Here is a 27,792-nt window from a genome sequence, read left to right as displayed (position 1 = left end):
GAGGTGATATGATTCTTGACTAGTCTCTCAAAGCACTTCATGATGACAGAAGTGAGTGCTACGGGGCAATAGTCGTTTAGCTCAGTTACCTTAGCTTTCTTGCATGTGGGAACATCACACTGGGATAGGAATTGATTGAATATGTCTGTAAACACACCAGCCAGCTGGTCTGTGCATGCTCTGAGGACGCGGCTAGTTGGAGGCCTATAGTTTATTCTTATGTTTGGAATGTCATACAGTAGATACCATGATGTGACTCAGAGGAATGTGTGTGAATCTGAATTATCCTATGTTATTGAACACCTTTTTTTTACAAACTACTGCACAGGCTCATGTTTCAAGGACTGTTAAACTCTTAGGACATGCTATCTCATATGTGTCCCAACATTTCAAAAGGCTACTCAGAAGTACATTTTAAACAAACACAACTAATATGATAAGGGCAGAACTGATAAGGTTATCTGAGTTGACATAATATTCCTTGCTGACCCTGGCTAGGACAGGAAAGGAGCACCCAGAACAGTATTTATTTATAAATAAAAATAATGTGCTGATATATACAGTATTCCTATACGTTGCAAGTTATCATGTATTATGTGAGAATATTACTTTTTGAGTCACTGAACACACACAATTACTTCAGGTGTCTAGGTAATTGTCAAATTACCTGAGTCTATAGTTTATCATTACGTTTGGAATGTCATACAGTAGATAACATGACGTGGCCCCTAGTTGGAGGCCTATTGGTTCCATACTACACCCATATTGAATTAGGTAATGGCTCCATGTGTTCTGGAGCCATATGCCCTCTTCCCAGGAAGAACTGGTTTTAACAGTACCTTGAAAAAGGGGAGATAGCGTGGAGTGGTACAGTGTATATATAGCCTTGGTTGTGTGAGCGCCATACGTACAAACAAACATGAAAGCCCTGATTCTTCTGGCTTTGCTCGGAGCAGTGTGTAAGAAAAACAAATCACTCTACAGGAAAGTGGACTGATGTGCCTATCCTTGTTAACTAAACTGTTTTAAAAATCTTCTTTGTTAACGGATCCATCAGCTTATGGCTCTTATGATCTACTCTTCTGGATATAAGTATGATCGGGCTTAACTCCACACCTGATTGTTTCAGTTGCTGCCCCGGTGGAGGAGAGGGATGAGAAGGTTGTCGGAGGGTATGAGTGCCCTGCCCACTCCGTGCCCTACCAAGTGTCTCTGAACGCTGGCTACCACTTCTGCGGTGGCTCCCTGATCTCCAGCCAGTGGGTGGTGTCTGCTGCCCACTGCCACAAGTCGTAAGTACTGACAGGGCTTTATTAAACTGATGTAGGCCTATTTGATGTCAGCCCATGGTGTTTTAGCCTTTAATTGGGCCCACTTGTTATAAACTATAACAAGTGGGACACAGTCTTTCTTGGTAAGATAATCATATGGTCAGGAAAGAGTCCGGTATAATAGGTGATGTTGGTCAGGTAGTAGTCTAAATGTATTGTTTACTACAGAACCACATTTCAATATATGCCATTTCACAGTCGCTTTTTTTCCAAAGCGACTTACAAGTAGCGTGTGCATACATTTCCGTATGGCTGGCCTACCGCGGGACTTCACACAATCTTAGATGTGTTCTTTACTTTTCGTTCACTCCAAAATGATGGATTTCCTAAAACCCTCTCCTGATCCTCAGTCGTATCCAGGTGCGTCTGGGTGAGCACAACATCGAGCAGAACGAGGTCACTGAGCAGTGGATCGACTCCGCCAAGCTAATCAAGCACCCCAACTACGACAGTTACACCCTGGACAACGACATCATGCTGATCAAGCTGAGCAAGCCTGCCACCCTCAACAGGTGATTAATGAGCAGTGTTGTGGAGTAGTGAACTACATTTAGTTCAACTAGTAATTCTGTGTTCGTTGAACTAAATAATATATTGTTTGTGTTTTCAGTAGTTAATTACTGTTTTGCCATGTAGTGGTGTAGCTAACTACTGGAACTACACTACTCTTCTTTCTAAAATAACATATTGGTTGTGTTTTCAGTAGTTAATTACTGTTTTGCCATGTAGTGCTGTAGCTAACTACTGGAACTACACTACTCTTCTTTCTAAAATAACATATTGGTTGTGTTTTCAGTAGTTAATTACTGTTTTGCCATGTAGTGCTGTAGCTAACTACTGGAACTACACTACTCTTCTTTCTAAAATAACATATTGGTGAAGTAGGCAAGAATTGACATACTTTCTTTTTTGGCATCAGACTTGTCTAATTCTCACTTGAAACACTTGTGTACCTAATTCTCACTTTTTTGTGTTTAATAGGCTAAATTACACATTTTGACTGGCAATTTGTAGTCTATAACATTTCATATTTAGATATGATAATTTTTCACGGAGTAGTTTGATGTAGTGCACTACTTTTTCTAAGTAACTAGTTAAGTAAAGTGTATTTTTCTTAAGGTTAGCTTTAATGTATCTTAACTTCTTACAGCGTGAAGTAATTGGTAGCTTGGTAAACTATATTTTCAGAGTAGCTTCTTTAAGTCTTGAATATCCTTTTTTTTTGTCCTTTTATCAATTTATAAATAAATATGTATTTAGTTAGGCCTATGCCATTTGTATGCTTGTGGGTTTCAATTTGTACCGACTGCTGCTATTTAGGTGGAATATAACATTTGAACATGAACTTTACAGCTACGTCCAGACTGTGGCCCTGCCCTCCCGCTGCCCCCAAGCCGACGAGAACTGCCTGGTGTCCGGCTGGGGCAACACCATCCCCAATGGAAGTAAGTGAGAGGCTGGAAGCTAAACGTAGAAGTTGCACCTAACCGTAGGCTTAGGATGCGACTAGCCAACCCACAATCTTAAACGTAAAACAAAATAATCCTGTATTAGTGGTTATGGGCCCTTTCTACAGTTCCATAACTATGCCATGATAAAGAGGACACACACTACAGGGGAAATCAGAGGGGATTGGGATTTGAAGTTAACAAGTGCTTTCTTTGATTAAAGCAAATTTACTTGAAGGGTATGCTTTTTTTGTGTAGATGATGCATAACATTTCAAACGCAAACAGTCTAGGGCTGACTTGAATGCACACAACACAGCACCTCTCGTGAAGAATACTGTATGTTGAATGAGAGGCTGTGTAAGTGTGGCATAGCATATTCATTGATTTATTTCTGCTTTGCCAGACAGCTTTCCTACTAAACTCCAGTGCCTGAGGCAGCCCATCATCGATCACAGAATCTGCGAGAATGCTTACCCCCATCTGTTCACAGAGAACATGGTATGCTCCGGATTCATGCACGGGGGAGCCAGCAGCTGTCAGGTTAGTCGGCCTAAACCACTGAGAAAAAGGGGGTGGAGATACCGATATAGGACTGTTTGACTATACTATCAGGTTCAGCCACAGCCTTTTCCTGCTTTCATTCTTCATCCCCTACCACTTGTATTGATAGTATTCTCTAACCCTCTACCCAACACTCTCCTTTAGATTGTCTTACTACAGTTAGTCTCCTGAGAATATTCACTTTAATTCTGACCTTTTTATCCTCTCCCTTTCTCTGCCTTTCTCTCTGTGTGTGTGTGTGCACGCAGGGGGATTCCGGTGGACCCCTGGTGTGTAATGGTCAGCTGCAGGGTGTGGTGTCCTGGGGTTACGAGTGTGCCCAGGAGGGACACCCCAGTGTCTATGCCCGCGTTTGCCAATACAACAACTGGATCAGCGATATCATGAGCAGCAACTAAACACAAATACACAGTGTTGCACACACACACATGTACTGTAATGCTCACACACTCATTCAAGGTCACACTAACTATGCCAATCAGAAACATTCACTCTACCTCTGAGTCAACAGCCAGTGTATCAGTCAATACGTTGGGATACTGTGCAGCACTCTCACACCCTGTCAGTAATATACCGTTTGGAACACACACTATATCCCGTGCAGACTACAGCCTACCCCCAGAGAAGTTTAGGTTATATCTATGAAATGAACTACAATAAATCATATCAGTGTGTTTTTTTCTTCTTCAAAATGATTCAAACTGTTCTTCATAACACAGACAGGTACAACACATTGTGATGGGAACAGCATGTGAGCCACACAGTTGTTGGGGGGGGCGTTGCGTTTTCTCAACATTTTGTTTCACAGCAGTCTGAGAAGGTGATGTTCACAGACAGTCTAGTTGATAATATTGGGCTCCTCCTTTCAGGAATACATGTGGACATTTTCAAATAACATGTTCTAAGAGACCTCTCATCTCTCAATGAGCTGTAGCCTGCAGTATGTTACCCCCCCAAATGGCACCCTATTTCCTATTTAGTGCACTACTTTTGACCAGGGCCAACAGGACTCAATATGTCAAAGTAGTGCACTATATAGGGAATAGGGTGCCATTTGAGATGCATTCCAAGCCTGTCACAAGGGATATCAACTATTGTCTTTTTCAGGTTGTTAAGAATAGGTTGTAAGGGAAAAATGTGCATTACTTTAAGGTTTATATAAATGATAGGTGTGTACAATCCTATTACTCTGGATGTGCAAGTTGCTGTTTTCACATAACTCTGTACCTAATTCACCACGGCTCTGCACATCTCGTGTTCTTACCCCCGTTCTCTATACTCTGAAACCTGCATGTTCAGAACGAGGTGTCTCTGTTCTGAATGAAGTCTCTCCTTGTCATCTATTCTAAGAACAAACAGTTGTTAGGACTTGCAGGAGAACACAGAGTATTCTCCGAATATAGATATCTGTTGGTTTGGCACATTGATATAGTTGTGGTGGATGAAGGAAATGTAACAAGGTTGGGCTATATAAGGCAAGCCTCAACTCAGAATCATTGGTTTCTCAACGAATCACCTACGGGTGAGTTGTTGACCAGCTACATTATTGCAATAATTAATCAATGGTTGTTTGAAGAAGTCTCTCTCACTTGATTAGGATTTTTCACGACAAGGTTCACTTGCAGTTCAAATGGAGGTCAAAGTGCAGGGAAAACATGACAGGAATGTGTGCTTCTCTTCTATCATACTTCTTGTGAACTTCACTCACTGCTTGTTGTTTGCAGAAGGAAGCTGTAAATAGAGAGACATAAGTTGATCAGTATGGTACACCCTTCTAACCTCCATCTTAACTCCTCCTCCATATTTACTGGATTGGTTCAATAGTGCAGAAGAGGACCTCCCCAGAAAGAGAGAAACGCAGCTCAGACATTTATTTTTCGCCTGCTACGTTAGGTTATGACCTATCTGACCAGCAATTCTATCTAGCTCTCTTTGGCCCTGAGGAATGAGTCTTCGCCCCCTGCAAGAAAGAACAAATAACAAACATGATAACATCAACCAGTTGCGTTTAAGTGTCACTAAGAGGCTATTCATGAGCCTATTCAACATGCAATTCAATCTAGTACAGGCGTACCTAAATGAACAACAGAGATAGAATGCAATATGACATTTTATTAAATAGTTTGGGGAATTCGTCAAAGGAAGATCCTCGGAGCCAGAGGATGTGATGGAAGGTAGCCCTATGCCGGGCTGCTGGGAGAAAGGAGTTCCAATTACAGGCCTTATAAGGTTAATATACACTGCTCAAAAAAATAAAGGGAACACTAAAATAACACATCCTAGATCTGAATGAATGAAATATTCTTATTCTTATATTCTTTCTTTACATAGTTGAATGTGCTGACAACAAAATCACACAAAAATTATCAATGGAAATCAAATTTATCAACCCATGGAGATCTGGATTTGAAGTCACACTCAAAATGAAAGTGGAAAACCACACTACAGGCTGATCCAACTTTGATGTAATGTCCTTAAAACAAGTCAAAATGAGGCTCAGTAGTGTGTGTGGCCTCCACGTGCCTGTATGACCTTACAACGCCTGGGCATGCTCCTGATGAGGTGGCGGATGGTCTCCTGAGGGATCTCCTCCCAGACCTGGACTAAAGCATCTGCCAACTCCTGGACAGTCTGTGGTGCAACGTGGCGTTGGTGGATGGAGCGAGACATGATGTCCCAGATGTGCTCAATTGGATTCAGGTCTGGGGAACCGGCGGGCCAGTCCATAGCATCAATGCCTTCCTCTTGCAGGAACTGCTGACACACTCCAGCCACATGAGGTCTAGTATTGTCTTGCATTAGGAGGAACCCAGGGCCAACCGCACCAGCATCACAAGGGGTCTGAGGATCTCATCTCGGTACCTAATGGCAGTCAGGCTACCTCTGGCGAGCACATGGAGGTGTGGCCCCCCCAAAGAAATGCCACCTCACACCAAGACTGACCCACCGCCAAACCGGTCATGCTGGAGGATGTTGCAGGCAGCAGAACGTTCTCCACGGCGTCTCCAGACTCTGCCACGTCTGTCACGTGCTCAGTGTGAACCTGCTTTCATCTGTGAAGAGCCCAGGGCGCCAGAGGCAAATTTGCCAATCTTGGTGTTCTCTGGCAAATGCCAAACGTCCTGCACGGTGTTGGGCTGTAAGCACATCTGTGGACGTCGGGCCCTCATACCACCCTCATGGAGTCTGTTTCTGACCGTTTGAGCAGATACATGCACATTTGTGGCCTGCTGGAGGTCATTTTGCAGGGCTCTGGCAGTGCTCCTCCTGCTCCTCCTTGCACAAAGGCGGAGGTAGCGGTCCTGCTGCTGGGTTGTTGCCCTCCTACGGCCTCCTCCACGTCTCCTGGTGTACTGGCCTGTCTCCTAGTAGCGCCTCCATGCTCTGGACACTACGCTGACAGACACAGCAAACCTTTTTGCCACAGCTCGCATTGATGTGCCATCCTGGATGAGCCTCACTACCCGAGCCACTTGTGTGGGTTGTAGACTCCGTCTCATGCTACCACTAGAGTGAAAGCACCACCAGCATTCAAAAGTGACCAAAACATCAGCCAGGAAGCATAGGAACTGAGAAGTGGTCTGTGGTCACCACCTGCAGAACCACTCCTTTATTGGAGGTGTCTTGCTAATTGCCCAGAATTTCCACCTGCTGTCTATTCCATTCGCACAACAGCATGTGAAATTTATTGTCAATCAGTGTTGCTTCCTAAGTGGACAGTTTGATTTCACAGAAGTGTGATTGACTTGGAGTTACATTGTGTTGTTTAAGTGTTCCCTTTATTTTTTTGAGCAGTGTAGTTGGAGGTGGAGAGTTGTCGGTAACTTTTGCTGTATCACAGCAAGAAAGAGAACATGGGTAAGTTTGACATGTAAATACATCCCAAGATTTATGACCACAGAAAGGTGATAATTGTAAGAGTGAGAGCGTATGTGAGAGGAATATGCGTTATTGTGCTCATAGGTTGTGGTAAATGGGTGAATGACAGTCCCCACGTGGTTAATAGAAAAGATTAGGAGAGATATGACGCTATGCTAATGATGATAACGTTTGTAACTTCTAACATATACACTGAGTATACCAAACATTTGCCCTCAGAACAGCATTCATTCGTTGGGGCATGGACTCTACAAGCTGTTGAAAGCTTTCCACACGGATGCTGGCCCATGTTAACTTCAATGCTTCCCATATTTGTGTCAAGTTGGCTGGATGTCCTTTGGGTGGCGGACCATTGTTAATACACACGGGAAACTGTTGAGTGTGAAAAACCCAGCAGCGTGTCAATTCTTGACACAAGCAAATGCGCCTGACACAAACAAATTATTTCAACGCTTAAAAATCCTTCTTTAACTTTTATCCTCCCCTCCATCTTCTCTGAATGAAGTGGATTTAACAAATTACATCAATAAGGGATCATAGCTTTCACCTTGATTCACCTGATCAGTCTATGTCATGGAAAGAGCAGGTGTTCCTAATGTTTTATATACTCAGTGTACATTCCCACTATGCACATAGAATAGGAAACTGTGACTTATATTATGCTTACTGTATTCAGTTAATGTAAACTAGTTAACGTAAACTACATTTCAATCTACAACAGAGACGGAATGCAATATGACATTTTATTAAATTGTTTGGGGAATGGCCTTGTCTCCAAGGGAAGATCTTCGGAGCCAGATGATGTGATGGCAGGTAGCTCTATGCTGGGCTACTGGCATCGAAACCCTCCAAAAATAATATAAGTTACTCACCAGGGAGAAGCAACAATTGGATTTTAAGATTGAAAACAATGATTCCTTACACAGGCATGCATGCCGTAATGCGAAGCGATAGGGACATGTGCCCAAGAGTGTCTGACCCAATGTTGGTCTGCTGAGTGGCTTGCACTGTTACATTTGAGAAGGTGCAATAATTAATGGCTGCCATCGTTATGGAAACTTGACAAGTGGTGTTGCCAACTACTAGTGGTTGTTCAATTCTGAGCAAGTGACCAGTGGTGGTGTTGCGGTGAACGATTACACTGTTGCATTACTCAAAGGTGAGAAGTAAATCAGAATTTGGAAAGTATAGAAGAGAGACGAGAAAAGGGATGATGTGGAGCAGAGACAGTTCAAGTGAGAAGATATTTAACATGGAAACATAACTAAATAATTTAGTGTTTAAGCGAGCTATAATCATAGTGCAGCATAAACCCATTTGGAGTGCCTGAGAGTAAGGAAATAAGGAGTAGGGTGGAAAACCAGATCGGCCAAACATATGTCACGGGAAGGAACAAAAGCCCCCAAAATAAGTTGTAAACTCACCACAAAGATACCATAGGGAAGGGAAGGGAAGGCGATACCTAGTCAGTTGCGCAATTGAATGCGTCAGGAATCAGAGCCGGATTACCGAATGGGTTCCAAAAAAAGGTACAAATAAAAATATACATGCAACTGATAAAATGCCTATTCAGCACCTACGAATCACTCATTACTGTCGTGCACAGGTCAGAAGTCTGCAACAGCTCAATACATAATTTAGATATTTTTTGGAAGTAGATACCGGCCCGTAACAGAGGTAAATGACAATAGTTGCTCAGCAAAACTCATATTTTGTGAGTAACGACGTATTTTGACATTATAACACTTACAGAGTTGACTAATGGGAGTTTGAATCAGAGTTACCTGGTCGTTAGAGAGGGGACATGTCATACTCATAGTAGACATACAGTGTCTAATGCATAGATACTGGGGCAACCTATTCCACCTCAGGAGACTGAAAAGATTTGGTATGGGTCCTCAGATCCTCAAAACGTTCTACAGCTGCACCATCTAGAGCATCCTGACTGGTTGCATCACTGCCTGTTATGGCAACTGCTCGGCCTCTGACCGCAAGGCACTACAGAGGGTAGTGCGAACGGCCGAGTACATCACTGGGGCCAAGCTTCCTGCCATCCAGGACCTCTATACCATGTGGTGTCAGAGGAAGGCCCTAAAAATTGTCAAAGACTCCAGCCACCCTAGTCATAGACTGTTCTCTCTGCTACCGCACGACAAGCGGTAACGGAGCGCCAAGTCTAGGTCCAAGAGGCTTCTAAACAGCTTCTACCCCCAATAAGACTCCTGAACCCCCCCCACCCTTTACAACACTGCTACTCTCTGTTGTCATCTATGCATAGTTACTTTAATAACTCTACCTACAACTAACAGGTGCCCCCGCACATTCACTCTGTATCGGTATCCCCCTGTGTATAGTCTTGCTATTGTTATTTTACTGTTGCTCTTTAATTACTTGTTACTTTTATCTCTTATTCTTATCCATATATTTTTTTAAACTGCATTGTTGGTTAGGGGCTCGTAAGTAAGCATTTCACTGGAAGGTCTACACCTGTTGTATTAGGTGCATGTGACTAATAAAATTGTATTTTATTTTATTTGATTCCCTACTATGCATTGCGTGCCGACCGTTAATAAAGATTGTATCAGTCAGCAAGCTAACAATGATGGTGTCAGGTAGATATATAAGCATTAATTACTTTTTCAAGCCACTTATCCATGTAATGCTACCCATAAGCTATGCGCCCCTGCACCTGCAAAGAATAGATTTGGATATACTGTATCTCTGTGCACTTCCTGCAAAATAAAGTATATGACACAAGACGTATTGCTTACCAAACAGGCCTAAGTGGGCCTGAATATTAATGATAGACTTCCTTCAGCAGAGAGACTCTACCCTTGCTCCATCCAATGATTGTATCTTACAACTTACTGAACTGGTATTATCCCATAACTACTTTGTCTTTGAGTCCGACCTTTTCCTTCAAATTCAGGGAGTAGCCATGGGCTCCCCTTTCCCCCCCTGTATGTGGAACAATTTGAAGAAGCATTCCTTTTTAAAACAGAGACACACTCCTTTACTTTCTAAAATACTTTAATGGAAGAGATACATAGATGATGTCTTTGTGCTCTGGGAAGGAAGTCAGCAGGAAGTAAATTAATTCCAAACTCTGCTAAAGGAGTGCTCTGAATACCTCAAATACACCATGCAGACGGATGAGCGAAAAATAAACTACCTGGATTTATGGATCATCAAAGAGAATGATGCATTACACACAGACTTGTACACAAAGCCCACAGACCGCAATACCTTGCTATGTGCGGATAGTATGCATCCCCTTCCCCTCAAGAAGGGTCTACCATATAGCCAGTTGTGCAGGGTTCAACAAATCTGTGGCCACCAGACAGATTTTGACAGCAATGCTAAAACAATGACAGATAAATTCAAAGGATAAAACTCTTGAAGCTGCAATGATGAAAATATCTCAAAAACCATGAGATTAATTACTAAAAACTCAACTTAAGAAGAAAAACAACGCAACCGTCTTTTGTACTATGTACACCAAGTGTTCAGAGAAAATGAAAGCAATCCTGAAAAAGCACTGGCATGTTCTGCAATCAGATGAAAAAATGGTGCATCTCTTCAAGGAACCCCCACTGGTGGTCTATAAGCGTGGTCGCAATATTGGAGATAGTTAGGTGAGATCTGACCTGACCCTGAGCCCACTCAGACACTCTTGACACCTATCCCAAATGGGAACTACAAATATGGCTCATGCGCACAGTGTAATAGCACTATAAAAACATCCTTCTTCAGACACCCACATACAGGTGGAAAAATCCCTGTTAGGGGAATCATCTCATGCAAGACCAAGGGAGTAATCTATCTCATCACCTGTTCATGTGGAAAAGCCAACGTAGGACAAACGAAAAGACAATTAAAACAACGCAGAGCTGAACACCGCAGCTCAATCAGGTGTAAGAACATTGACTATCCAGTAGCAGCTCACTTTGTTGAAGCTAACCATCCCATCTCCTCCCTCAATACAGGCATTGAGCATGTCTACCAAGGGGAGGAGGTAACATTGAGATTCTACTACTACGAAGGGAGGCTTACTGATATCCTCTCTAAAACATTGACCCCTAATGGTCTGAATATTGACTTTGATCTCAGGCCCTTCTTATGACCATATTTTCCTTTATGAACAAGTCTTATAAATTGAACATTTATTTTTACAGCTTATTAGCATATACCTAATACGTTCCCCCTGTTGATGATGATCATTATATATTAAGGTTGAACCAATATTACATGTAACAAAAATGAAATACGAAATTATGTGAAATTGAATGAAACAATATTGTATGTTGACGCTAATATAATGTACAATATTCCATTATGTTTCTATATGATAACAATAGCATAATATATTTAAAATGCCATATAATATGTAACAAGGTTGGGCTATATAAGGCAAGCCTCAACTCAGAATCATTGGTTTCTCAACGAATCACCTACGGGTGAGTTGTTGACCAGCTACATTATTGCAATAATTAATCAATGGTTGTTTGAAGAAGTCTCTCTCACTTGATTAGGATTTTTCACGACAAGGTTCACTTGCAGTTCAAATGGAGGTCAAAGTGCAGGGAAAACATGACAGGAATGTGTGCTTCTCTTCTATCATACTTCTTGTGAACTTCACTCACTGCTTGTTGTTTGCAGAAGGAAGCTGTAAATAGAGAGACATAAGTTGATCAGTATGGTACACCCTTCTAACCTCCATCTTAACTCCTCCTCCATATTTACTGGATTGGTTCAATAGTGCAGAAGAGGACCTCCCCAGAAAGAGAGAAACGCAGCTCAGACATTTATTTTTCGCCTGCTACGTTAGGTTATGACCTATCTGACCAGCAATTCTATCTAGCTCTCTTTGGCCCTGAGGAATGAGTCTTCGCCCCCTGCAAGAAAGAACAAATAACAAACATGATAACATCAACCAGTTGCGTTTAAGTGTCACTAAGAGGCTATTCATGAGCCTATTCAACATGCAATTCAATCTAGTACAGGCGTACCTAAATGAACAACAGAGATAGAATGCAATATGACATTTTATTAAATAGTTTGGGGAATTCGTCAAAGGAAGATCCTCGGAGCCAGAGGATGTGATGGAAGGTAGCCCTATGCCGGGCTGCTGGGAGAAAGGAGTTCCAATTACAGGCCTTATAAGGTTAATATACACTGCTCAAAAAAATAAAGGGAACACTAAAATAACACATCCTAGATCTGAATGAATGAAATATTCTTATTCTTATATTCTTTCTTTACATAGTTGAATGTGCTGACAACAAAATCACACAAAAATTATCAATGGAAATCAAATTTATCAACCCATGGAGATCTGGATTTGAAGTCACACTCAAAATGAAAGTGGAAAACCACACTACAGGCTGATCCAACTTTGATGTAATGTCCTTAAAACAAGTCAAAATGAGGCTCAGTAGTGTGTGTGGCCTCCACGTGCCTGTATGACCTTACAACGCCTGGGCATGCTCCTGATGAGGTGGCGGATGGTCTCCTGAGGGATCTCCTCCCAGACCTGGACTAAAGCATCTGCCAACTCCTGGACAGTCTGTGGTGCAACGTGGCGTTGGTGGATGGAGCGAGACATGATGTCCCAGATGTGCTCAATTGGATTCAGGTCTGGGGAACCGGCGGGCCAGTCCATAGCATCAATGCCTTCCTCTTGCAGGAACTGCTGACACACTCCAGCCACATGAGGTCTAGTATTGTCTTGCATTAGGAGGAACCCAGGGCCAACCGCACCAGCATCACAAGGGGTCTGAGGATCTCATCTCGGTACCTAATGGCAGTCAGGCTACCTCTGGCGAGCACATGGAGGTGTGGCCCCCCCAAAGAAATGCCACCTCACACCAAGACTGACCCACCGCCAAACCGGTCATGCTGGAGGATGTTGCAGGCAGCAGAACGTTCTCCACGGCGTCTCCAGACTCTGCCACGTCTGTCACGTGCTCAGTGTGAACCTGCTTTCATCTGTGAAGAGCCCAGGGCGCCAGAGGCAAATTTGCCAATCTTGGTGTTCTCTGGCAAATGCCAAACGTCCTGCACGGTGTTGGGCTGTAAGCACATCTGTGGACGTCGGGCCCTCATACCACCCTCATGGAGTCTGTTTCTGACCGTTTGAGCAGATACATGCACATTTGTGGCCTGCTGGAGGTCATTTTGCAGGGCTCTGGCAGTGCTCCTCCTGCTCCTCCTTGCACAAAGGCGGAGGTAGCGGTCCTGCTGCTGGGTTGTTGCCCTCCTACGGCCTCCTCCACGTCTCCTGGTGTACTGGCCTGTCTCCTAGTAGCGCCTCCATGCTCTGGACACTACGCTGACAGACACAGCAAACCTTTTTGCCACAGCTCGCATTGATGTGCCATCCTGGATGAGCCTCACTACCCGAGCCACTTGTGTGGGTTGTAGACTCCGTCTCATGCTACCACTAGAGTGAAAGCACCACCAGCATTCAAAAGTGACCAAAACATCAGCCAGGAAGCATAGGAACTGAGAAGTGGTCTGTGGTCACCACCTGCAGAACCACTCCTTTATTGGAGGAGTCTTGCTAATTGCCCAGAATTTCCACCTGCTGTCTATTCCATTCGCACAACAGCATGTGAAATTTATTGTCAATCAGTGTTGCTTCCTAAGTGGACAGTTTGATTTCACAGAAGTGTGATTGACTTGGAGTTACATTGTGTTGTTTAAGTGTTCCCTTTATTTTTTTGAGCAGTGTAGTTGGAGGTGGAGAGTTGTCGGTAACTTTTGCTGTATCACAGCAAGAAAGAGAACATGGGTAAGTTTGACATGTAAATACATCCCAAGATTTATGACCACAGAAAGGTGATAATTGTAAGAGTGAGAGCGTATGTGAGAGGAATATGCGTTATTGTGCTCATAGGTTGTGGTAAATGGGTGAATGACAGTCCCCACGTGGTTAATAGAAAAGATTAGGAGAGATATGACGCTATGCTAATGATGATAACGTTTGTAACTTCTAACATATACACTGAGTATACCAAACATTTGCCCTCAGAACAGCATTAATTCGTTGGGGCATGGACTCTACAAGCTGTTGAAAGCTTTCCACACGGATGCTGGCCCATGTTAACTTCAATGCTTCCCATATTTGTGTCAAGTTGGCTGGATGTCCTTTGGGTGGCGGACCATTGTTAATACACACGGGAAACTGTTGAGTGTGAAAAACCCAGCAGCGTGTCAATTCTTGACACAAGCAAATGCGCCTGACACAAACAAATTATTTCAACGCTTAAAAATCCTTCTTTAACTTTTATCCTCCCCTCCATCTTCTCTGAATGAAGTGGATTTAACAAATTACATCAATAAGGGATCATAGCTTTCACCTTGATTCACCTGATCAGTCTATGTCATGGAAAGAGCAGGTGTTCCTAATGTTTTATATACTCAGTGTACATTCCCACTATGCACATAGAATAGGAAACTGTGACTTATATTATGCTTACTGTATTCAGTTAATGTAAACTAGTTAACGTAAACTACATTTCAATCTACAACAGAGACGGAATGCAATATGACATTTTATTAAATTGTTTGGGGAATGGCCTTGTCTCCAAGGGAAGATCTTCGGAGCCAGATGATGTGATGGCAGGTAGCTCTATGCTGGGCTACTGGCATCGAAACCCTCCAAAAATAATATAAGTTACTCACCAGGGAGAAGCAACAATTGGATTTTAAGATTGAAAACAATGATTCCTTACACAGGCATGCATGCCGTAATGCGAAGCGATAGGGACATGTGCCCAAGAGTGTCTGACCCAATGTTGGTCTGCTGAGTGGCTTGCACTGTTACATTTGAGAAGGTGCAATAATTAATGGCTGCCATCGTTATGGAAACTTGACAAGTGGTGTTGCCAACTACTAGTGGTTGTTCAATTCTGAACAAGTGACCAGTGGTGGTGTTGCGGTGAACGATTACACTGTTGCATTACTCAAAGGTGAGAAGTAAATCAGAATTTGGAAAGTATAGAAGAGAGACGAGAAAAGGGATGATGTGGAGCAGAGACAGTTCAAGTGAGAAGATATTTAACATGGAAACATAACTAAATAATTTAGTGTTTAAGCGAGCTATAATCATAGTGCAGCATAAACCCATTTGGAGTGCCTGAGAGTAAGGAAATAAGGAGTAGGGTGGAAAACCAGATCGGCCAAACATATGTCACGGGAAGGAACAAAAGCCCCCAAAATAAGTTGTAAACTCACCACAAAGATACCATAGGGAAGGGAAGGGAAGGCGATACCTAGTCAGTTGCGCAATTGAATGCGTCAGGAATCAGAGCCGGATTACCGAATGGGTTCCAAAAAAAGGTACAAATAAAAATATACATGCAACTGATAAAATGCCTATTCAGCACCTACGAATCACTCATTACTGTCGTGCACAGGTCAGAAGTCTGCAACAGCTCAATACATAATTTAGATATTTTTTGGAAGTAGATACCGGCCCGTAACAGAGGTAAATGACAATAGTTGCTCAGCAAAACTCATATTTTGTGAGTAACGACGTATTTTGACATTATAACACTTACAGAGTTGACTAATGGGAGTTTGAATCAGAGTTACCTGGTCGTTAGAGAGGGGACATGTCATACTCATAGTAGACATACAGTGTCTAATGCATAGATACTGGGGCAACCTATTCCACCTCAGGAGACTGAAAAGATTTGGTATGGGTCCTCAGATCCTCAAAACGTTCTACAGCTGCACCATCTAGAGCATCCTGACTGGTTGCATCACTGCCTGTTATGGCAACTGCTCGGCCTCTGACCGCAAGGCACTACAGAGGGTAGTGCGAACGGCCGAGTACATCACTGGGGCCAAGCTTCCTGCCATCCAGGACCTCTATACCATGTGGTGTCAGAGGAAGGCCCTAAAAATTGTCAAAGACTCCAGCCACCCTAGTCATAGACTGTTCTCTCTGCTACCGCACGACAAGCGGTAACGGAGCGCCAAGTCTAGGTCCAAGAGGCTTCTAAACAGCTTCTACCCCCAATAAGACTCCTGAACCCCCCCCCACCCTTTACAACACTGCTACTCTCTGTTGTCATCTATGCATAGTTACTTTAATAACTCTACCTACAACTAACAGGTGCCCCCGCACATTCACTCTGTATCGGTATCCCCCTGTGTATAGTCTTGCTATTGTTATTTTACTGTTGCTCTTTAATTACTTGTTACTTTTATCTCTTATTCTTATCCATATATTTTTTTAAACTGCATTGTTGGTTAGGGGCTCGTAAGTAAGCATTTCACTGGAAGGTCTACACCTGTTGTATTAGGTGCATGTGACTAATAAAATTGTATTTTATTTTATTTGATTCCCTACTATGCATTGCGTGCCGACCGTTAATAAAGATTGTATCAGTCAGCAAGCTAACAATGATGGTGTCAGGTAGATATATAAGCATTAATTACTTTTTCAAGCCACTTATCCATGTAATGCTACCCATAAGCTATGCGCCCCTGCACCTGCAAAGAATAGATTTGGATATACTGTATCTCTGTGCACTTCCTGCAAAATAAAGTATATGACACAAGACGTATTGCTTACCAAACAGGCCTAAGTGGGCCTGAATATTAATGATAGACTTCCTTCAGCAGAGAGACTCTACCCTTGCTCCATCCAATGATTGTATCTTACAACTTACTGAACTGGTATTATCCCATAACTACTTTGTCTTTGAGTCCGACCTTTTCCTTCAAATTCAGGGAGTAGCCATGGGCTCCCCTTTCCCCCCCTGTATGTGGAACAATTTGAAGAAGCATTCCTTTTTAAAACAGAGACACACTCCTTTACTTTCTAAAATACTTTAATGGAAGAGATACATAGATGATGTCTTTGTGCTCTGGGAAGGAAGTCAGCAGGAAGTAAATTAATTCCAAACTCTGCTAAAGGAGTGCTCTGAATACCTCAAATACACCATGCAGACGGATGAGCGAAAAATAAACTACCTGGATTTATGGATCATCAAAGAGAATGATGCATTACACACAGACTTGTACACAAAGCCCACAGACCGCAATACCTTGCTATGTGCGGATAGTATGCATCCCCTTCCCCTCAAGAAGGGTCTACCATATAGCCAGTTGTGCAGGGTTCAACAAATCTGTGGCCACCAGACAGATTTTGACAGCAATGCTAAAACAATGACAGATAAATTCAAAGGATAAAACTCTTGAAGCTGCAATGATGAAAATATCTCAAAAACCATGAGATTAATTACTAAAAACTCAACTTAAGAAGAAAAACAACGCAACCGTCTTTTGTACTATGTACACCAAGTGTTCAGAGAAAATGAAAGCAATCCTGAAAAAGCACTGGCATGTTCTGCAATCAGATGAAAAAATGGTGCATCTCTTCAAGGAACCCCCACTGGTGGTCTATAAGCGTGGTCGCAATATTGGAGATAGTTAGGTGAGATCTGACCTGACCCTGAGCCCACTCAGACACTCTTGACACCTATCCCAAATGGGAACTACAAATATGGCTCATGCGCACAGTGTAATAGCACTATAAAAACATCCTTCTTCAGACACCCACATACAGGTGGAAAAATCCCTGTTAGGGGAATCATCTCATGCAAGACCAAGGGAGTAATCTATCTCATCACCTGTTCATGTGGAAAAGCCAACGTAGGACAAACGAAAAGACAATTAAAACAACGCAGAGCTGAACACCGCAGCTCAATCAGGTGTAAGAACATTGACTATCCAGTAGCAGCTCACTTTGTTGAAGCTAACCATCCCATCTCCTCCCTCAATACAGGCATTGAGCATGTCTACCAAGGGGAGGAGGTAACATTGAGATTCTACTACTACGAAGGGAGGCTTACTGGATATCCTCTCTAAAACATTGACCCCTAATGGTCTGAATATTGACTTTGATCTCAGGCCCTTCTTATGACCATATTTTCCTTTATGAACAAGTCTTATAAATTGAACATTTATTTTTACAGCTTATTAGCATATACCTAATACGTTCCCCCTGTTGATGATGATCATTATATATTAAGGTTGAACCAATATTACATGTAACAAAAATGAAATACGAAATTATGTGAAATTGAATGAAACAATATTGTATGTTGACGCTAATATAATGTACAATATTCCATTATGTTTCTATATGATAACAATAGCATAATATATTTAAAATGCCATATAATATGTAACAAGGTTGGGCTATATAAGGCAAGCCTCAACTCAGAATCATTGGTTTCTCAACGAATCACCTACGGGTGAGTTGTTGACCAGCTACATTATTGCAATAATTAATCAATGGTTGTTTGAAGAAGTCTCTCTCACTTGATTAGGATTTTTCACGACAAGGTTCACTTGCAGTTCAAATGGAGGTCAAAGTGCAGGGAAAACATGACAGGAATGTGTGCTTCTCTTCTATCATACTTCTTGTGAACTTCACTCACTGCTTGTTGTTTGCAGAAGGAAGCTGTAAATAGAGAGACATAAGTTGATCAGTATGGTACACCCTTCTAACCTCCATCTTAACTCCTCCTCCATATTTACTGGATTGGTTCAATAGTGCAGAAGAGGACCTCCCCAGAAAGAGAGAAACGCAGCTCAGACATTTATTTTTCGCCTGCTACGTTAGGTTATGACCTATCTGACCAGCAATTCTATCTAGCTCTCTTTGGCCCTGAGGAATGAGTCTTCGCCCCCTGCAAGAAAGAACAAATAACAAACATGATAACATCAACCAGTTGCGTTTAAGTGTCACTAAGAGGCTATTCATGAGCCTATTCAACATGCAATTCAATCTAGTACAGGCGTACCTAAATGAACAACAGAGATAGAATGCAATATGACATTTTATTAAATAGTTTGGGGAATTCGTCAAAGGAAGATCCTCGGAGCCAGAGGATGTGATGGAAGGTAGCCCTATGCCGGGCTGCTGGGAGAAAGGAGTTCCAATTACAGGCCTTATAAGGTTAATATACACTGCTCAAAAAAATAAAGGGAACACTAAAATAACACATCCTAGATCTGAATGAATGAAATATTCTTATTCTTATATTCTTTCTTTACATAGTTGAATGTGCTGACAACAAAATCACACAAAAATTATCAATGGAAATCAAATTTATCAACCCATGGAGATCTGGATTTGAAGTCACACTCAAAATGAAAGTGGAAAACCACACTACAGGCTGATCCAACTTTGATGTAATGTCCTTAAAACAAGTCAAAATGAGGCTCAGTAGTGTGTGTGGCCTCCACGTGCCTGTATGACCTTACAACGCCTGGGCATGCTCCTGATGAGGTGGCGGATGGTCTCCTGAGGGATCTCCTCCCAGACCTGGACTAAAGCATCTGCCAACTCCTGGACAGTCTGTGGTGCAACGTGGCGTTGGTGGATGGAGCGAGACATGATGTCCCAGATGTGCTCAATTGGATTCAGGTCTGGGGAACCGGCGGGCCAGTCCATAGCATCAATGCCTTCCTCTTGCAGGAACTGCTGACACACTCCAGCCACATGAGGTCTAGTATTGTCTTGCATTAGGAGGAACCCAGGGCCAACCGCACCAGCATCACAAGGGGTCTGAGGATCTCATCTCGGTACCTAATGGCAGTCAGGCTACCTCTGGCGAGCACATGGAGGTGTGGCCCCCCCAAAGAAATGCCACCTCACACCAAGACTGACCCACCGCCAAACCGGTCATGCTGGAGGATGTTGCAGGCAGCAGAACGTTCTCCACGGCGTCTCCAGACTCTGCCACGTCTGTCACGTGCTCAGTGTGAACCTGCTTTCATCTGTGAAGAGCCCAGGGCGCCAGAGGCAAATTTGCCAATCTTGGTGTTCTCTGGCAAATGCCAAACGTCCTGCACGGTGTTGGGCTGTAAGCACATCTGTGGACGTCGGGCCCTCATACCACCCTCATGGAGTCTGTTTCTGACCGTTTGAGCAGATACATGCACATTTGTGGCCTGCTGGAGGTCATTTTGCAGGGCTCTGGCAGTGCTCCTCCTGCTCCTCCTTGCACAAAGGCGGAGGTAGCGGTCCTGCTGCTGGGTTGTTGCCCTCCTACGGCCTCCTCCACGTCTCCTGGTGTACTGGCCTGTCTCCTAGTAGCGCCTCCATGCTCTGGACACTACGCTGACAGACACAGCAAACCTTTTTGCCACAGCTCGCATTGATGTGCCATCCTGGATGAGCCTCACTACCCGAGCCACTTGTGTGGGTTGTAGACTCCGTCTCATGCTACCACTAGAGTGAAAGCACCACCAGCATTCAAAAGTGACCAAAACATCAGCCAGGAAGCATAGGAACTGAGAAGTGGTCTGTGGTCACCACCTGCAGAACCACTCCTTTATTGGAGGTGTCTTGCTAATTGCCCAGAATTTCCACCTGCTGTCTATTCCATTCGCACAACAGCATGTGAAATTTATTGTCAATCAGTGTTGCTTCCTAAGTGGACAGTTTGATTTCACAGAAGTGTGATTGACTTGGAGTTACATTGTGTTGTTTAAGTGTTCCCTTTATTTTTTTGAGCAGTGTAGTTGGAGGTGGAGAGTTGTCGGTAACTTTTGCTGTATCACAGCAAGAAAGAGAACATGGGTAAGTTTGACATGTAAATACATCCCAAGATTTATGACCACAGAAAGGTGATAATTGTAAGAGTGAGAGCGTATGTGAGAGGAATATGCGTTATTGTGCTCATAGGTTGTGGTAAATGGGTGAATGACAGTCCCCACGTGGTTAATAGAAAAGATTAGGAGAGATATGACGCTATGCTAATGATGATAACGTTTGTAACTTCTAACATATACACTGAGTATACCAAACATTTGCCCTCAGAACAGCATTAATTCGTTGGGGCATGGACTCTACAAGCTGTTGAAAGCTTTCCACACGGATGCTGGCCCATGTTAACTTCAATGCTTCCCATATTTGTGTCAAGTTGGCTGGATGTCCTTTGGGTGGCGGACCATTGTTAATACACACGGGAAACTGTTGAGTGTGAAAAACCCAGCAGCGTGTCAATTCTTGACACAAGCAAATGCGCCTGACACAAACAAATTATTTCAACGCTTAAAAATCCTTCTTTAACTTTTATCCTCCCCTCCATCTTCTCTGAATGAAGTGGATTTAACAAATTACATCAATAAGGGATCATAGCTTTCACCTTGATTCACCTGATCAGTCTATGTCATGGAAAGAGCAGGTGTTCCTAATGTTTTATATACTCAGTGTACATTCCCACTATGCACATAGAATAGGAAACTGTGACTTATATTATGCTTACTGTATTCAGTTAATGTAAACTAGTTAACGTAAACTACATTTCAATCTACAACAGAGACGGAATGCAATATGACATTTTATTAAATTGTTTGGGGAATGGCCTTGTCTCCAAGGGAAGATCTTCGGAGCCAGATGATGTGATGGCAGGTAGCTCTATGCTGGGCTACTGGCATCGAAACCCTCCAAAAATAATATAAGTTACTCACCAGGGAGAAGCAACAATTGGATTTTAAGATTGAAAACAATGATTCCTTACACAGGCATGCATGCCGTAATGCGAAGCGATAGGGACATGTGCCCAAGAGTGTCTGACCCAATGTTGGTCTGCTGAGTGGCTTGCACTGTTACATTTGAGAAGGTGCAATAATTAATGGCTGCCATCGTTATGGAAACTTGACAAGTGGTGTTGCCAACTACTAGTGGTTGTTCAATTCTGAACAAGTGACCAGTGGTGGTGTTGCGGTGAACGATTACACTGTTGCATTACTCAAAGGTGAGAAGTAAATCAGAATTTGGAAAGTATAGAAGAGAGACGAGAAAAGGGATGATGTGGAGCAGAGACAGTTCAAGTGAGAAGATATTTAACATGGAAACATAACTAAATCATTTAGTGTTTAAGCGAGCTATAATCATAGTGCAGCATAAACCCATTTGGAGTGCCTGAGAGTAAGGAAATAAGGAGTAGGGTGGAAAACCAGATCGGCCAAACATATGTCACGGGAAGGAACAAAAGCCCCCAAAATAAGTTGTAAACTCACCACAAAGATACCATAGGGAAGGGAAGGGAAGGCGATACCTAGTCAGTTGCGCAATTGAATGCGTCAGGAATCAGAGCCGGATTACCGAATGGGTTCCAAAAAAAGGTACAAATAAAAATATACATGCAACTGATAAAATGCCTATTCAGCACCTACGAATCACTCATTACTGTCGTGCACAGGTCAGAAGTCTGCAACAGCTCAATACATAATTTAGATATTTTTTGGAAGTAGATACCGGCCCGTAACAGAGGTAAATGACAATAGTTGCTCAGCAAAACTCATATTTTGTGAGTAACGACGTATTTTGACATTATAACACTTACAGAGTTGACTAATGGGAGTTTGAATCAGAGTTACCTGGTCGTTAGAGAGGGGACATGTCATACTCATAGTAGACATACAGTGTCTAATGCATAGATACTGGGGCAACCTATTCCACCTCAGGAGACTGAAAAGATTTGGTATGGGTCCTCAGATCCTCAAAACGTTCTACAGCTGCACCATCTAGAGCATCCTGACTGGTTGCATCACTGCCTGTTATGGCAACTGCTCGGCCTCTGACCGCAAGGCACTACAGAGGGTAGTGCGAACGGCCGAGTACATCACTGGGGCCAAGCTTCCTGCCATCCAGGACCTCTATACCATGTGGTGTCAGAGGAAGGCCCTAAAAATTGTCAAAGACTCCAGCCACCCTAGTCATAGACTGTTCTCTCTGCTACCGCACGACAAGCGGTAACGGAGCGCCAAGTCTAGGTCCAAGAGGCTTCTAAACAGCTTCTACCCCCAATAAGACTCCTGAACCCCCCCCCACCCTTTACAACACTGCTACTCTCTGTTGTCATCTATGCATAGTTACTTTAATAACTCTACCTACAACTAACAGGTGCCCCCGCACATTCACTCTGTATCGGTATCCCCCTGTGTATAGTCTTGCTATTGTTATTTTACTGTTGCTCTTTAATTACTTGTTACTTTTATCTCTTATTCTTATCCATATATTTTTTTAAACTGCATTGTTGGTTAGGGGCTCGTAAGTAAGCATTTCACTGGAAGGTCTACACCTGTTGTATTAGGTGCATGTGACTAATAAAATTGTATTTTATTTTATTTGATTCCCTACTATGCATTGCGTGCCGACCGTTAATAAAGATTGTATCAGTCAGCAAGCTAACAATGATGGTGTCAGGTAGATATATAAGCATTAATTACTTTTTCAAGCCACTTATCCATGTAATGCTACCCATAAGCTATGCGCCCCTGCACCTGCAAAGAATAGATTTGGATATACTGTATCTCTGTGCACTTCCTGCAAAATAAAGTATATGACACAAGACGTATTGCTTACCAAACAGGCCTAAGTGGGCCTGAATATTAATGATAGACTTCCTTCAGCAGAGAGACTCTACCCTTGCTCCATCCAATGATTGTATCTTACAACTTACTGAACTGGTATTATCCCATAACTACTTTGTCTTTGAGTCCGACCTTTTCCTTCAAATTCAGGGAGTAGCCATGGGCTCCCCTTTCCCCCCCTGTATGTGGAACAATTTGAAGAAGCATTCCTTTTTAAAACAGAGACACACTCCTTTACTTTCTAAAATACTTTAATGGAAGAGATACATAGATGATGTCTTTGTGCTCTGGGAAGGAAGTCAGCAGGAAGTAAATTAATTCCAAACTCTGCTAAAGGAGTGCTCTGAATACCTCAAATACACCATGCAGACGGATGAGCGAAAAATAAACTACCTGGATTTATGGATCATCAAAGAGAATGATGCATTACACACAGACTTGTACACAAAGCCCACAGACCGCAATACCTTGCTATGTGCGGATAGTATGCATCCCCTTCCCCTCAAGAAGGGTCTACCATATAGCCAGTTGTGCAGGGTTCAACAAATCTGTGGCCACCAGACAGATTTTGACAGCAATGCTAAAACAATGACAGATAAATTCAAAGGATAAAACTCTTGAAGCTGCAATGATGAAAATATCTCAAAAACCATGAGATTAATTACTAAAAACTCAACTTAAGAAGAAAAACAACGCAACCGTCTTTTGTACTATGTACACCAAGTGTTCAGAGAAAATGAAAGCAATCCTGAAAAAGCACTGGCATGTTCTGCAATCAGATGAAAAAATGGTGCATCTCTTCAAGGAACCCCCACTGGTGGTCTATAAGCGTGGTCGCAATATTGGAGATAGTTAGGTGAGATCTGACCTGACCCTGAGCCCACTCAGACACTCTTGACACCTATCCCAAATGGGAACTACAAATATGGCTCATGCGCACAGTGTAATAGCACTATAAAAACATCCTTCTTCAGACACCCACATACAGGTGGAAAAATCCCTGTTAGGGGAATCATCTCATGCAAGACCAAGGGAGTAATCTATCTCATCACCTGTTCATGTGGAAAAGCCAACGTAGGACAAACGAAAAGACAATTAAAACAACGCAGAGCTGAACACCGCAGCTCAATCAGGTGTAAGAACATTGACTATCCAGTAGCAGCTCACTTTGTTGAAGCTAACCATCCCATCTCCTCCCTCAATACAGGCATTGAGCATGTCTACCAAGGGGAGGAGGTAACATTGAGATTCTACTACTACGAAGGGAGGCTTACTGGATATCCTCTCTAAAACATTGACCCCTAATGGTCTGAATATTGACTTTGATCTCAGGCCCTTCTTATGACCACATTTTCCTTTATGAACAAGTCTTATAAATTGAACATTTATTTTTACAGCTTATTAGCATATACCTAATACGTTCCCCCTGTTGATGATGATCATTATATATTAAGGTTGAACCAATATTACATGTAACAAAAATGAAATACGAAATTATGTGAAATTGAATGAAACAATATTGTATGTTGACGCTAATATAATGTACAATATTCCATTATGTTTCTATATGATAACAATAGCATAATATATTTAAAATGCCATATAATATTTTTAAACAGTTTCACAAATTTTAATTCACTTAATCATTATGACCCACCCCTCACTACTGTCATTGTTTACACTAATTGCACTGTTTGTCTACATAACCTGGGTCAAGTATTCATGACATGACCCTGAAGAAGGCACAGTGATGCCGAAACCTTGGTAAATACCCATTAAATTGCTGGGAGATTATACATGGAGTGTGCGACCTTCTTTAATTTGATATATTATAGTGTATTCGCCATTATTCAGCACCTCCACACAAACTATTATTCTGGGTGTGCGCAAGCTCGTGTTTTTTTAAACGTTTTTAATTTATAGACTTAGCCTATATGCCATAAATTGTAAGGCTGTAAAATGTACCTGTAAGAAATGAACACGTATCTCTAAAGGCTGTGATTAGAGGTTACATTATTTCTTATACATCAGAGAGGAAGAAACGCGCCAATACTAGGCTAAGAGAAATTGAAAGAGAGTTAGGGGAACAGGAGAACGTTTTTAGGACGAATTCCTCGTATTCAGTCCTTGAGAAGATCACAAAGTTAAAATATGAATACAATACCATCCTTTCGAAACGGGTGGGCTCTTTACTTGCTAGAACGCAACAAAGTTATTTTGAACTGGGTGACAAACCACATAAATTATTAGCAAGACAGCTAAGGCATGTACAGGCATCTAGAGCTATTCACAAAATAAAAGACAAGAAGGGCAAAATAGTAACAGATCCGCAGGATATTAATAAATGCTTTGCGCAGTTTTACTCAGAGCTATACCAATCAAAATGCGATGCTACTGATCCACAAACTATGGAACGCTTTCTCGCTGAATGTGAACTTCCTAAACTAGACAGAGGGGCAGCTTCTGCACTTGATGCAGGGATAACTTTGGAGGAAATTAACACAGCGATAGCACAATTTCCAAACAAGGCCCCTGGGCCCGATTGATATGTAATAGAATTCTATAAGAAGTACTGCGCCAGTCTAGCTCCACTTATGTTGCGAATGTTTAAACAATCCAAAGAAAATGCCAAACTCCCGCAAACACTGTATGAGGCTACAATAGCACTGATCTTGAAAAAAGATAGGGATTCCATGGAGATGCCGTCTTATCGCCCGGTGTCGTTACTCCCCATAGAAAACAAGGTGTTGACAAAGATATTGGCAAACCGATTGAAAACATATATTTCTGACATCATACACCCTGACCAGACAGGTTTTTATCCCGGGCCGACATATACACTACAATTTGAGACGTCTTTTCAACGTAATGTATCACGATCATAAGGTTGAGGCAGTGGTAATAGCTCTTGATGCAGAGAAGGCGTTTGACCGGATTGAGTGGAAATATATGATGTCGGTTCTGGAGCACTTCGGATTCGGAAAGGTATTTATTAATTGGATAAGAATTATTTATGCACACCCAATGGCGTTCGTGGTAACCAATCAAGAAATGTCGCAGTCATTCCGCTTGTTCAAGGGGTGCCGACAGGGGTGCCCTATTTCGCCTGCTCTCTTCGCTATAGCCATGGACCCTCTTGCTACTCGCATTCGGGCATGTGCCGATATAGCTTCTGTTAAAATAAAGGACACACAGCACAAAATTTCCCTATATGCAGACGATGTTCTTTTGTTTTTGTCCAAGCCTAAAACTTCTATTCCACCCTTACTTAACTTGATAAACACATTTGGCTCCTTTTCTGGCTACAAGATAAACTGGCAAAAAAGTGAGTTGATGCTAATATCACGGCCTGTGGATATGCAATTTCTGCAATCTACCCCGTTTCTAACAGTGATGGACAAGTTCACAAGCCTTGGCATTGTAGTGACAAGAGACCTTGATCAGCTATTGAAAGCGAATTGGGACATGAAAATATATCAGCTTAAACAAAATATAGATTTTTGGAAAACTCTGCCTATCTCCTTGGTTGGTCGTATAAACGCTATTAAAATGGTTGTCCTACCCAGGTTTCTCTACCTCTTCCAATGTCTACCCAATTTCATACCACAAAGCTATTTTAAGAAACTGGATTCAATAGTAACTCCATTTTTATGGGATAACAAGGCAGCCAGAATTTCAAAGAAGCATTTATGCAAGTACAAAATAGAGTGGGGCTTTGGCCTTCCTCACTTTAAACTGTATTATTGGGCTGCTAATCTGAACATTGTGTCTTTCTGGAGGGAAAGCTTACCTGCGATGAGACAGAAGGATATGCCTGCATGGCTTTTGATTGAGCAGGCCTCCTGTCAACGTTCCTCACTCCCTGCACTTGTTAATAGCCCATCATATGTGAAAAAATCCACTTATGACTCTAACCCAGTCATTTGTCATATGCTTAGGATCTGGAAATAGATTAGGTATTTCCTTAACATACCCACTGTATACATTGACAGCCCGATTTGCCTGAATCATGCTTTCCACCCCGCATTGGATGATGTGGTGTTTTCACAGTGGAGGGAGAAGGGGCTCACAACAATTGGTAATCTATACATAGATGGTCAGTTAGCTTCATTTCAACAATTACAGGGAAAGTTCAACATGCCAACAACACATTTTTTCAGA

The 27,792-nt window shown here is 42.4% G+C and overlaps 1 protein-coding gene across 1 annotated transcript; it reads left to right on the top strand.

The window, feature by feature from the left end:
- The first annotated feature begins 798 nt into the window (after window positions 1-798).
- Window positions 799-4,034, top strand: LOC110496097 (trypsin-3). Its single transcript, XM_021571789.2, has 6 exons — window positions 799-959; window positions 1,130-1,292; window positions 1,682-1,843; window positions 2,685-2,776; window positions 3,185-3,321; window positions 3,591-4,034. The coding sequence occupies exons 1-6, from the start codon at window positions 920-922 to the stop codon at window positions 3,738-3,740; spliced, it is 744 nt and encodes a 247-aa protein (XP_021427464.1). The 5' UTR covers window positions 799-919; the 3' UTR covers window positions 3,741-4,034.
- Window positions 4,035-27,792: the final 23,758 nt, after the last annotated feature.

The sequence above is a fragment of the Oncorhynchus mykiss genome, chromosome 18 (assembly GCF_013265735.2).
Source record: "Oncorhynchus mykiss isolate Arlee chromosome 18, USDA_OmykA_1.1, whole genome shotgun sequence".
NCBI lineage: Eukaryota > Metazoa > Chordata > Actinopteri > Salmoniformes > Salmonidae > Oncorhynchus > Oncorhynchus mykiss.
This window is presented reverse-complemented; position numbering and strand designations above follow the sequence as displayed.